Source organism: Adiantum capillus-veneris, chromosome 19 (genome assembly GCF_014529385.1).
Source record: "Adiantum capillus-veneris isolate H3 chromosome 19, ASM1452938v2, whole genome shotgun sequence".
NCBI lineage: Eukaryota > Viridiplantae > Streptophyta > Polypodiopsida > Polypodiales > Pteridaceae > Adiantum > Adiantum capillus-veneris.
In genome coordinates this window covers 19,244,138-19,257,887 of record NC_140949.1, presented here as the reverse complement: position 1 = coordinate 19,257,887, position 13,750 = coordinate 19,244,138, and the positions used below count along the sequence as shown (strand labels likewise).

The following is a 13,750-nucleotide window of genomic DNA, read 5'->3' as shown; positions in this document are numbered from 1 at the left end:
GGAAGCTTGAAATGTAGAATTTGTTTCAGCAATCCCATCAAAGCTCATCAACTAACAACCGCGTGGTCTCTTGCTCCCACCTTGTCCATCTCTCTCTCTCTCTCTCTCTCTCTCTCTCTCTCTCTCTCTCTCTCTCTATGTCACACACACGGAATGTGCACGCACTTAAGCAACTACTGTAGATCGCGGGAAAAGAATGGTGAGTGACCACCGAGGAGCATCAAGGCAGTGTTCAAAAAAATCGTTTTTTCAAACATACAAAATTCCTTTTCGTGATTTTGTCAAGAGGAAAGTTTAAAAAATTAGGTGATTTTTTTTGGGTTTTTACACTATTTTTCTCTATTTTGGGCTGAGATTCTCCTTTTCCCCTTGCCCTCAACCGGCATTTTTAAAATTGAAAACGACATGGTATTAAGCTGAGACATATTTTTCCCGAACACCGTGCCAAGGTCGTCGAGGTGCATTTATGTGATGGAAGCCCATTTCAACTTTCAAGGCTCAAGGTCCTTACACTGCACAATGCTTCAATTGAGGACATCCACTTTATGTGATGGAAACCCATTTTAACTTCCAAGGCTTAGGTCTCCATCATATATAGTATAGAATAGAAGTATAGATGCTTTTTTTCCTTCCTAGGCAGAACTCCGAACTCAGCGTGAGGTTTGACCTTATCAAAATTTTTTTATAAATAAAATGTTCTCTCTCTCTATACCTTTTTTGGCCTGCAAGAGAAGGCCTTAGTGCAAGGTCGAAAAAATGGTGCAAATCGTGACATTGGGTTAGCTTTGAGGGATGGGTGCCACATGGCAGGTTGAGCCTTTAATTTTTTCCTATTTGGCGTTTCGAAGGCTGCGCATCCTTCTGACTCCAACGTGTGGACGAGGGTGTTAATGGTCGCATGGTTTCTGTGCTGATTGTGCAGGGGAGTCAGTGCACGTTTAATGAGATTCTTATGCGCTGGTTGCGTTTCGCATGTGAAGAGGACAGGGGGAGTATTTGTATATAATAGTTGTGTCTTTCAGAATGGCTTCAAATTCTCATTTTGCAGAGAGTTTCAATGTCGACGAGTGCATGAGTCTTGATGCCTGATTACTAGCGAGGAGATGGACTTCAAGCAAGGTTTCCTACGTTTATGGATCTTACGTTACTGTTGATGCTTACATGTGTTGTTGTGATCTATTATTTATGTTATGTTGGTTGGTTTTCAGAGGCCACATTGAATTGTGGTCAGATGCCATGCAGTAAGCTCAGCCCGGCTCCAAAAGGTTGCAAGAGAGTTGCACGAACTAGGGGAGGTTCCGGGCGTGGGGGGTGAGAAGGCATTCCATGCATTTATTTCCATTTTGTTGTGAATCCCAGGAGTATTTTACCTTTGCTGAGTTGCCTTGAAGCTGCGAGATGCTGATGTTGGAAGCGTGGGGGGTGAGAAGGCATTCCATGCATTTATTTCCATTTTGTTGTGAATCCCAGGAGTATTTTACCTTTGCTGAGTTGCCTTGAAGCTGCGAGATGCCGATGTTCTTTGTTTTGGGATGATTATGGCTTCTTGCAGGGCTTTTTGATCGTACTGGTTGTGGTTGCGAGTGAAAGTGCGGTTTGTCCTTGTGAAGGTTATTTGAAGTGAATGGTTTTGCATTCATTGATTGGTTGTATGGGTGTGGGAGAGTGTGGATTGCAAGTGCGTTAATGCAATAATTTTATTGATTGTTTGAATTCCTACACCCGTTTTAACTTTGTTGAGTTGATGTGGTACTGTGAGAATTGTTGCTCTGTCTGGGCAGATTGTGTCATTGAGCAAGTTCTTATGTTAAAATTTACATCTGGCTAGAGGAACCGTCGACATGCATGAATTGTCTAGGCTATCCTCAACTTGAACGACCTTCACGGCCAGCTTGTGAGCTTCCTCACCACTTACACTATGTTAACCGCCACAATGTGGAGTATCGTTAATGCATTGCTATACCGGCATTGCTGGAAGGCATCATTTTTATTTATTGACATTGATGATCTGGTGTATGTATGTGTATTTGCACGCATGCTTCTTGCTGTCTGAGGTTTTGCATATTTTTTCTATATGCTCCGAGAAGATGTGGCTGAGGTAATCATCCTCTGTTTTCATCTCGGAAACCCCCCTGATCTTGAACCCAGCGTTGCATGGGTAAGCCCTCCTATGAAGTTTTAGCATGCTGTAAAGAGGTCTACTCCCATAGAAGTCCCTATGACCATCTTCCCCTGCAAGCTCGGGTCCTCCATTTATGTTTCCTGATTGTGGATGAACAGTTTGCTGGATCTTTGTGTGGTGACTTTCGCATCCAACGGAAGGGTCATTGTCGCCAAGGACTCCGTGAACTATTGCATTGTTTTCATATTCTTACCATCAATTTGCGGTGCGACAGCAAATCCCTTTGGAGCTATTGCGCCGCTTGCAGTTGGACCATGCTCTTTTTCCCGCTTGAGCTTCCCACTATCTTGCTATCAGATGACGGAAGGCCAAAGCTGGCTGAAATGCTGGCAAGATAAGGAATGGCTGGAGAATTACTGCTATAAGCTGAACTGCTGAAAGCCCTGCTGTTCACATAAACCATCTTATCTTTTGATGCAGTTGCTGAAGCCTTGCTCTTCATGTCAACCGTCTAATCAAGTTGCTACCCTAGTTTGGATAATGGGCAGATTCCCTATCATGATTGCTTTCTAAGACGTAGAAACGTAAGTGCTGCTACTGCCTGCAACATAATTGTCTTCACCTTCGCTGCTCATAATTCTATTCTTGAAAAGTATGTCTACTGCTTTTAATGGTGTGCATGCTTGAGGCACTAAACACCATTTCCACGTGCGTGTAGAGCGGTTGCCGGTTCTCAAATGCGGCTTGCAAGTTTGGAAAGCTTGTTGCTGGAGCGAGTTGCATTCTTGTGCAAAGAGGAGCGGGCGGCAAGTCACAAGTGCCCTGAAGTACAACTACTCATAGCTTCTTTGCAACCTAGCTACCTTCCTAAATGGTAAGTTCACATACTAGAACAGTATGACACTGTTTTTACCACCAGAAATACTTTGAAGCTGCATGTATATTTATGCACGCGCTTTCTTGAGATATTGCTATATGCAATGCAACCAAAGCTTCTGTGCATACTTGGAAACTTTTCCAAAGATTGCATGCCTAGTTGCTATCTGAAATCTAGACTTTGGTACTAGTGAAAAAGATGGTTTATCTACTGTTTTCCCTGTTGTCAGACCATGCCATTTTCTATGCAACACCTTGTGGAAGGTAAAAGCAGACGGATGCACAAACCAACTTTTCACCAGCAATACAGAAGCCGATATTTCAAACGGGGATTAGTAGCATTGACACACAAGAAACATCCACAAATAGGCGGATCCATAGTAGACGGCGTCCATATCAAACCTCATCCAATGGTTGATAAAATGTATAAATAATTCTAGCAAAGATGAGACCATGCAAGCACAAGTGCCCCATTAAGTCCTGCCGCCGTAAGAGAGTCGAACAGGCTAACAAGAATCTCCTATTTGTTGAATGCTGGCAGTCAGGCAAAATGAGACAGTGCAGTGGACATTGGTTTGAGGAAGCATTCTTGAGCTTACCATTGTTGGTCTTTTTGTTTACTAGTTGGCATGTATAAGTTGTAGTTTTTGTGTTGGTGTTGGATGTCATTTAAGTGTGCTTGATTTCTTGCTGGATGTCTACTGATGTGATGTAGTGAGTGTGGATCTACGTCAGCTGTAGTCTCTAACATGCACGTGTTTGGGGCTTTGTTCGGGTGTAGTTCTTTGATTTTCCTGTCCGATTCTGTGCATAGTTTATGAGTGGATGGTGGGTGCAATTATCTAAACGGGCTTTCCATTTGATACATGGTCATGTATATTTTTTTGCTTGTGTGGATAGCCTCAATACCGAATAACCATGACCTTGTGCCCCTTTCAATTTGACTGAGTTATTGAGGAGCATAGCATATTTGAATCATCGTCCAATGTTGGCTACCATATGCTAGGGTTGTGTAGAACATCATTATCGACTCGTCCCTTCTTCTGTGTTGCTTCGCTTAAGTAAAGTTAGGGGCAGCTCTCAAGGGGACTGTGAGTTTTTTTGTTGTGCCCATGTAAGTCTTGTCGCTGCCTAAAGCCACATTGGGATTTTTTCTAGAGTAAGAAGTATGATTGGGTCATGATGAGCATTGTAATGTAGAGGGAACAATTTGGAAAAAGTGGCCACATCTACAAGGTCTTGAAGATTTTGAGTGACGTCAACCTTATGGACATCGAAGGTGACTTTCCTTATAGGTGCAAGGCTAAGGGTTGAAAGCATCGAACCTTTTCTATTATTTTTGCCTCATTCCAATTTGCCTCTTAAAGTTTTGAACAAGTTTGTGCACAACCTAAAAGCTTGGATCCAATTTTCCTTCGAAGTTTCCTGTGCTGAATATCCTGATGATTTGCTTGGCTAGTGAAGGGATGTTTGGGAGAGGATGCTTAGCAATCAAACATAACCATTGTGCTCTTCTTACAAGAAATAAAATTGCAAAACAAAGCAAGCTGACGCTACCCAACTTGCACCATTTGCAATCAAATGGCCTCAAGAGAGTATCACTTCCATACAAAGATTGTATTGCACCTCATTCACCGCACATCCATGCTAGCCCAACCATAGAAATCATCTACACAACAATCGAGCTACTGTTAGCCCTCGCCCTAACAATATGCTCATTATACCAACCACCATCATCTCCACTGACTACCTTCTACAATGAATTAAACTCCACCTTGAAGCGACAAAACCCCAACATCCCAATTCTCATTCTCGGCGACTTTAACATTGATGCAACCAATGAAAACCGCAACCACATAAAATTAAAAGATGTTCTATCATGCTACCATTAGCACAACTTATTGACCAACCAACCACTATCTACAGGTCAACACTCGATCAAATGTGGGTGACAAAAGACTTTCAAACTGAGGAAATTTGGAACTAACTATGTCCATTAGTTAGACCACTCATCTACTTATATATTCCTTTAAATGAACACCTCCCAATTTTACCATTATGCAGGCCATTGTGAGTTCACCTTGTTTTGAGTTGAAACTTGAAAGGCCTTTATTGGACCCTTGGAGAAGTAAGGAGGGGTCACATGTGGAGGGGCTCTTTGAGCTTGAAAAATAACTATTGTAGATCAAGGGAAAAGAATGGTGAGCGACGAGTAGTGTTCGGGAAAAATCATTTTTCCAAACATACAAAATTCCTTTCCTTGCATTTGCCAAGAGGAAATTAGAAAATTAAGTTTATTTTTCAAGTTTACACTATTTTCTCTTTTTTGGGGTGGAATTTCTCCTTTTCCCCCTTGCCCTCAACTGACATTTTTAAAATTGAAAACAACGCAATATTAAGCTGAGACACATTTTTCCCAAACACTGGCGAGGAGCGTCAAGGCAGTGTTTGGAAAAATCGTTTTTCCAAATATACAAAATTACTTCTCGTGATTTTGTCTAGAGGAAATTTTATAAAATTAGGTCATTTTTTGGGGTTTTTAATCTATTTTTCTTTATTTTGGGTCGAAATTCTCCTTTTCTCCTTGCCCTCAATTGGCATTTCTAAAATTGAAAATGACACTGTATTAAGCTGAGACACATTTTTCCCGAACACTACAGCAAGGTTGTCGAGGTGCATTTATGTTATGGAAGCCCATTTCAACTTTCAAGGTTCAAGGTCCTTACACTGCACAATGCTTCAATGAAGGACATCCACTTTATGTGATGGAAACCCATTTCAACTTTCAAATTCAGGGCTGAACACGCAAGTTGATCTGATGTGCTTCAACTGAAAAACGCTGGGCTTTTGGTGCTGCTGTCGAGGCTGAAAACACTAAGGGGAACTGGGGAAGAAGCTAGGCGTATCTGCTGAAAACGCCAGGGAAATTGGAGGGGCTAGCGATATGCAAAAACGCTAGGGCTGGTGGTTGGTGGAAACGCCAAGGTGATTGGTGCTTGAGGAGTTATTGCTCAGAGAGAGGATAGGGTTTGGGGAGCTAAGGATTTCTCCTAGCATTGCAGCACCAAACAGATACACAATCTTCCTGTTCCTCTTTAGAACATCAGATTTTAGCCATACTTTTATTGCTACTTTCTTTGTTTTACGGGGAACGGAGACCTAAAAACGGCCATACCGTGTTACTATACCCTCTACACCATTCAGGACCCTCCTGGGAGCGTACGAGCACGCTGAAAATCAATTGAGAGAGGTGTTTTTATCACCTCGCAATCGTGTTTTTGGGTAGATAGCAGCCTTTTCGCTTCTGTTTTTCACATAGGACGAAGTTACCTCCAGCCAGGACACCATCTCGTAGTGACCGAAGTGGCATTTGCCAGTGGTTGGGCCAACAAATTACTTTTGCAATTCAACAAGTATTCACATTGACACACCAATCAAATCGCCTAAGAATTAGGCCGAATCGGGTTACTTATCTGATAAGTACCAAATCATGCCATAAGATGATATGTGGTGAATCAATTTCAAAAACCGATGCACTACAGATCTTTCAGATTTTCAAACGGCTCATATGGGAATGTGGTGGTTGCAGGCCATCTAGAAATAGTAGTGAGAGAATGTGCATAATCATTGAACTTGGTCTAGATTCACTTTATGTTTTTCAGTGCATTTCCAGGAATCAGCTTCGTGATCTGATCGGGTACACATCTTGTATTTGATAAACAACGGATCAACTCATTCATCTGGTCCATGACGACAAGCTCCTTCAACTAAGCCCGCGTTCCCGCAAAACAAGTAGGGCCTTGTCTCAGCCATGCCTTTTTCCCATGCATCTTTGCATGCTTCCACACTTGGATCACACCGCACCATGAATGCAATACATCCCTTGTTCCTATCATTCCGGCCTCTACCATTCTGATTCTTCTCATGCACACTAATATAGCTCTTCCACATGTCGCTTAGTCCCCTTCGACGAGCGGGAATCCCTCGGCCATCCCTTGCCCGGGTCAACATGCAATCCAACTCCTACTGACATATATCACCGCACCGCATAGACATTCACTGGCCCCTCGGCTCAGCCTGATATTCCACTATTGCCATACTTTCTTGACTAATGATTCCTTGAGGAGGAACCCATCGACCGTCTAGTGCCTGTTTGAGTCCCAAAACCATCCACATCCACCCCGGAATGGCTTGCATCTATACCTCACCTCCTTCGGCCTCGAGGCAACCTGATCTGAGCTTCCCCATCGAGCTTTTCCCTGACCGAAGACCAGTGGGAGCACGCTTACAACCAAAATGAACAGCCAGGCAATCAAGTTGTATGCTCCACACACACACACACACACACACACACACACACACACCTAGAGAGAGAGAGAGAGAGAGAGAGAGAGAGAGAGAGAGAGAGAGAGAGAGAGAGAGAGAGAGAGAGAATTGTACCTGCCTTTACTGAAGAGCAGAACAAATTGCGAGAAGAGAAGGTTGAATAAAGCAGAAGAAATTGACGTCGGGTGCAGAGAAAGAGTGAGAAAGTGGGAGAGAGAAAAGTCACGATCTCATTCGTGTCTTTTCGCTAACGTGGCATAGCTCTCCTTTCAGCTTTCAAAAAATAGTCTTTGGGGTAATTGCCCTAAATACTTGGTCGGTAATGCGACCATGAAGAGTATTTCATATACAAATGTTTGAATTGTCTAAAATTGTTATTTTAAAGTGTTCTTGTGAGAATATATACTATCTAATCATACTCAAAATAATGTTTTATTCATCAACCATCATTGCTATTTTAAATGTTCCATTCACAGAAGTAATATTCACACTATGCTATTTCTCTATGTCTATAAATAGCTAATATACTTTCAATTTAAAAAAATATATGTGCACATTTTGCATGTAAGACATTCATTTTATTCTTTTCAAAGAGCAAGACGTTCTTTGCAATTTAAGAGTGGTTTGTAAAAATTACACCAAATTTCAATGTTTTCTCACGGAATTGTATACTATTAATGTTTTAAAATGAGCTATGTAGATGGGTTTCCTAACCTCACTCTTATCTTATTGCAGTAAAACCACAAGCATAATTGTCAATCCATGGGACAAAGTTGATTCGACTAGTCCATGGAGGCTACAAGAGGGTGTCAATCTCTTGGAAAACAACAAGCAACTCACATCTAGCACAAGCTACACTCAAATGACCTAAGTCATCAAAAGCTAGTTGGCTAAATCGGCAAGAGACCATGATCATTACAGCATCAAACGACATCTGAATGTTATGAAACTTCTAGGACAAGTATATAAGACCTAAGCACACATACTTATGGTCTCAAATCGCACTTTCAATGATGGGTAAAAAATGTGATTATTAACAGTAGTCATTTTTGACCCCGAATGCATCTAAATGTTTAGCAATGTTGCCCCAATGCCCCGCCTTTACTTACTTTGTGGTTTCCTAGCTTCAATTCCTACTTATGTTGAAATTAGACCGTGGATCAGCAACGTCAAAAGCTACAATTTATCATGATATAAGTTTACGTCAAAGAGTAGAGCTCTTACTTGTGGTTGCAATGCAACAGACGACAATGCAATGTGACAACCGACAAGAGAGATAGAAGCATGAGAAGGAGAGAAGAGAGCACCGTAAGCTCACGCTGTGTATTTTTTATCCAAAAAATTAATAATAACTTTACAAAATTGGCTTTTATACCTTAGCCAAGGTTTCTTAGGTAAAAAACTAATCATCTGGGAGCTCTAACTAAGGATAAATTGACACAATCTGGAAGCTTATAGCCTAGCTCATAGATTACAATATCAACTCATTCAATATGAGTTACAATATTCCCGATTTATCAAAAGAATAAGTGTTTTAACAGTGAAGCTCCCGATAAATGTTACATGGGTTAGGGTGAAAGCATGTTAACGTGTCGCGCTTTTTGTGCTAGTTAGCACTTTCAAGTTAGCACATCTTAAAAAAGTTGGGCGTCCGATAACATTTTTACAAATAATATCAAAATTTGTTGGAGGTTGTACATTTGGATTCCTTGTTTCAAGAGCTTTCTACTAATATATCATACGTTATAAATCTTGGAGATGTAGCTCATGTTAATGTACTAGTTAGCATATGTCAAAATTGTGCTAGTTAGCATTGTCCAGAACATGAAAAAGTGTGACACATTAGCATGATTTCACTCATTAACTTGCTGCTAGCATTCCCCCCTCCTCGACTGTGTCATCCCTTGACACAGTTTCATGGACTGAAGTAGTCTTTGGGTTGACGACTGGCGAGACGGTCTTTAAGTACTTGAAGCGCTTTTTGATATCGTATGCGCCGTTCTTTCTCAAGGACTTGAAAAAACGGAATAGTAACTTTATTCTTTCGTTCTATGGATGAATATCCGATGAGTGAATGGTTCCTCTTTCTTTCCCAAAGCAAGGGCTGATATTATATCTTTAAAGTCAGGGTCAGTAGCATACTCATCTATCATAGAAGATAGATCATTGTGAGTAGCTATAGACACCACATTAACTTTCGATTGTTGCTCATGAAAGTGCATCAGCCACTTGATTGTGCTTAACATCAATGTGAGCAATATGAAAATTAAATTGCAAAAGAAAGTTTGTTTGTCATAAAGCTTCGTTTGCGTCATGAAGTACTTGAGACTTTGATGGTCTGTTCGTAAAATGAATGGAGTCCCCAATAAATAGTGCTTCCATGTGTTTAGAGCATGTAGAATAGCTAAAAGCTCTTTCTCATAAATGCCTAAAACCCGTTCATCTGTATTGAGCCTTCGGATCTCATATGCTATGGCATGCCCTTCTTAAAGCAAAACTGCTCCAAGGCAATCACCACAAGCATCACATTGGACCTCAAATGGCTTTGAAAGATCCGGAAGCATGAGCACTGGTTGGGAGGTAAGCTTCTCTTTGAACTTGTCAAAAGAATTTTGCTCCTTAGCACTCCATAAATACTTAACATTCTTCTTAGCTAAGTCATGTAATGGTCCTGCTATTTGAGAAAATTTTGCTTTGAAGCGTCTATAGTATGCACACATACAAATAAAGCTTCTTAGCTCATGTAGATTCCTTGGATTAGGCTATGCTTTTATTACCTCTAACTTGAATGGATCCATACGGATACCATCTTGAGAGGTAATATGACCTAAGTATTGAATCTCTTGAGGAAAAATTTCATTTTCTTTTTTGTTGAGAAAAAACTCTCAATGCTTGAAAAAACACTTGGAGATGTTGCTTATGTTCCTCCAAGGACTTGGAGTAGATGATGATATCATCAAAGAACACTACAGTGAATTTATTGTTGAATCTAAAGATTTTCTCCATTCGACGATTGAACATGGCTGGTGCATTGGTCAAGCCAAAAGGCATGACTAGATATTCATAAAGACCATTGTTGTACGAAACGCGGTCTTTAGGATATCTTCATCCACTATCCTTATTTGATGATAGCCACTTTTAAGGTCAATCCTACTGGAGTAGGTAGAGCCTTGTAGAAAATCAAATAGATCTTCTACCCGAGGCATGGGAAATCTATTTTTAATAGTGATATGGTTTAGTGCTTGATAGTCCACACACATACAATATGTATCATGTTTCTTTTGCACTAAAAGGACTAGAGAACAAAAGGGAGAGGATCTAGGTCTCCCCATCCCTTTGTCTACCAATTCTTGTATTTGCCTCATGATCTCCTTTTTGTTGAGCTTGGGAAACTTGATAAGGAGGCTTGTTAGGCAGTGAGCTTGCTGGCAGGAGCTCAATTCGATGGTCATCATCCCCTTGTTTTGGAGGTAAGTCCATAGGGATATCATCGATGAACATATCTTGGAATCCTTTTAGAAAATTAGACAAGTTTAACTCTTCTTAATTTCTACAATTTACATTTGATGAAACATTAAGACTCTTTAGGGACTCTTTGACAAAAATCATGTACGCAAAAACTGAGCTCTTCATTGATTTATCAAAAGAAGGAGGATTTACAAGTGGTATAGTACGACCAGACTCACTAGCATCTATATACATATTCTATTCCCTATAAGTGAAGTAGATTCTCCTTTCAGGGAACTTCATGATTGTAGCCATGCAGTTGAACCATGGTGCCCCTAGGATAGCATCCTTATGTTTGAGAGGAGAGATGAAAAAGTATTCTTTGTCGACATATCTTTGGACATGAAGCCTCAACTTCCCAATCAAGGGAGAAACAAAGGATTGCTGTCCCTTGAAAGCAGTGTCGGCCGTTATAGCATCTCCCATCTTGAAAGCTTGAATACCCAACTTGGTGGCCAACTCCATTGATATGAAGTTGTGAGTAGAGCCAGGTTCAAACAAGATGAAGGCATCATGCTCCCTTACCTTCCCCCAAGCATAGGAGAGGTGTGATCCTTTCCAATAAGCATCCTCTTTTGGAGCTTTGATGGTGGAAGCTCTAGGAGTCTCATTGTGGGCATTTTTCTTGGGGCAAGAACGATAGCCATGTCTTTGCTCCCCACACTTAAAACACTTATGGTCCTTGCAAAAGCTTCAAGATCTTCAGGAGAGAGTTTTTTTTTACCTTTGTGAACTCCCTTCTCCTTGGATCGATTGTTGTTGTTGTTGTTACTGGAATTGCCTTGGGAAGAATTTTGGGCATTGGTTTTCCCCTTTGCCTCACTTTTATATATTTTTTTTCTAGACTCTTGTTGGAAATTGATGCATGAAGCAACCATGGTGTGGTGGATTAATTCGATGATAGAACCAGACTGTTGGGAGTTTACTTACTGTTGGGAGTTGACTTACTCAACCATCTCTTCAAGTAATCCCGCACAAAATTGTTGCTTTTGCTCAACAAAGTCTATCTTTTTCAAGACCGTAGCCTTGAGATGTAAATCCCAAAACATGTCTACATATTTCTGGATAGACTCATGAGAGAGAAGCTTCAAACTCCACCAGTCGGTAAGCACTTTGTCCTTTGCATCGCTTGCAAGGAATTGCTTCATGATGGAAACTCGTAGAGTTTCCACGACTTTGGGGCTTTGCCATTGCTATGAAGGCTAGCCCACCATTGATGAGCCAATTTTTGGAAGTGCATAGCTACATGGTGTAGCTTGGAGGACTCCGTGAAGCCCTTGTCTCCAAAGGCCGCATCGAATTGCTGGATGAAGGCCAATACTTTGTCGGTGGCATCAAAGGTGCCATCATAGGTGAGAAAAGATATACTCTTTCCTCCTTCTTTGAACTTCTTGGGCTATTGGGACCTTTGCCATGCAGGGTATGATTTGCGATGTCCTCCCCTCTTGTATTCTCTAGGAGAATAGCCATAGATTTTGTTTGAAGAAGAGGAAGGTGAAGAAGAAGGAGAAGAGGGTGACCTCTTTCTTGCCCTTTTCTTCCTTTATTTCCTCTCTTCCCTTTTGGAGTGATGAGGAGAAGGACTATGAGTTGATAGTTTCCTCTTGGGAGGAGTTTGCGATTGTCTAGACCGCCGTCTTCGTGGAGCCACATCTTTAGAGGAACTTAAATATTCATTACTTTCTTGCTCTTTGGATTCATCCTCTTGTATGAGAGAGAGTCTTCTTTTGGGGGTCTCTTCAAGAGGCCTCCTAAGCTCTCTCTCCTCTTGGAGAGGAAGGGAAATCCCATAAGCGCGAAGTTGTTGAGTAACTTTGTCTTGCAAAGCAGAGTTGCCCATAGCTTGCTGCAACCTAGTAACAAGATAATTGACAAACATGGGGGCATCATCATTAGCACCTTCATGTGCAAAATCAAAGTTATCAATGTTCATTCTACTCTCTTGATCACTGTCAGCCATGTTAATAAAATTTGTGTACTTACTTAGTGTATGCTTTGGTAATTCAAAACCTTAGTTGCTACTCCTCTTAGCCTTTGAAAATCAGCACTTATCTATACCCACGACTTAAATTGGTGGAGTGGGTCTAATATTACAGAGTTACTGAGGGCTAGCTTCATTTGGACTTCTTATGACTCAATAATGGTAAAGCAGTAGACAAGTTTAAAAAGACCCCATTATTGAGGCCAAAGCTCCCAAGGTGTGCACCATATCCCACATAGTGGCCTCAACAAAACCGATAATAGATCCCAGTCCCACTTTCTAGTCCCACTTACCCTAATATAATTAGAAAAATCAACCATTTATAGGCTACTTAAGGACCTCTCTTCTTAAGCAAGAAAAGAGAAACCAAATGCTTTGATATTAATGTAATGGTAATGGCCTATGAACTTTGAGAGTAGTGGAATTAGGAATTTAGATAAAGCACTTTTGTGAGATTACTTTGTGAGCATAGAGGTTGAAATTAATTGATGGTAGCAGCATAAACATGGTACTTAGCTAACTTGACATGAACAATACTTTTGCAAGAGAGAGAGTTTAGAGAACATGACAACAATTGAGGACCGAATTTATGTGGAACCGGTCCTCCCTCCAATAGGCATTTGTATTATAGTTTCTCCCATCAAGAAAGACTTGGTATAGTACAATATTTGTGCTCCTTGTGACCTAGGTGATGCATTGGAGATGGAAAGCTTCATGCATCACGAGCATAACATAAAATTTGTGAAAGAATTAACCATCCCTGGCCTCAGTCCCAAGGCCTCAAACACCTTCCAAGGTGGAGAGAGCTAGCGGTTAGGAAAATTAAAGAGAGCATTTTTGTGAGACTAATTTGAGAACATAGAGGGTAAACTTAATTAGAGGTAGCAACATAACCATTATACTTAATTAACTTGGCATGAACAATACTTTTGCAAGAG

At 40.9% G+C, this 13,750-nt stretch overlaps 1 protein-coding gene across 4 annotated transcripts; it reads left to right on the top strand.

The window, feature by feature from the left end:
* Nucleotides 1–732: 732 nt before the first annotated feature.
* LOC147433659 (uncharacterized) lies at nucleotides 733–2,983 on the top strand. 4 transcript variants are annotated; one of them, XM_086490313.1, is made up of 5 exons: nucleotides 733–1,119; nucleotides 1,209–1,311; nucleotides 2,281–2,521; nucleotides 2,603–2,706; nucleotides 2,841–2,983. In XM_086490313.1, the coding sequence occupies exons 1-4, from the start codon at nucleotides 1,104–1,106 to the stop codon at nucleotides 2,693–2,695; spliced, it is 453 nt and encodes a 150-aa protein (XP_086346439.1). In that variant the 5' UTR covers nucleotides 733–1,103; the 3' UTR covers nucleotides 2,696–2,706; nucleotides 2,841–2,983. The 4 variants fall into 4 exon arrangements, 1 of the variants encoding a protein (XP_086346439.1); XR_015185287.1 differs by lacking the exon at nucleotides 2,281–2,521 and having other exon boundaries at nucleotides 739–1,119; XR_015185285.1 differs by having other exon boundaries at nucleotides 741–1,119; nucleotides 1,209–1,422; nucleotides 2,281–2,706.
* Nucleotides 2,984–13,750: the final 10,767 nt, after the last annotated feature.

Bases quoted from the DNA above. Each gene is read 5' to 3' on its own strand.
- LOC147433659 (XM_086490313.1), top strand. The intron at 1,312-2,280 runs GTGAGAAGGCAT...GTGGATGAACAG, and splicing joins GGAGGTTCCGGGCGTGGGGG to TTTGCTGGATCTTTGTGTGG. The intron at 2,522-2,602 runs GAATGGCTGGAG...CTTTTGATGCAG, and splicing joins TGAAATGCTGGCAAGATAAG to TTGCTGAAGCCTTGCTCTTC.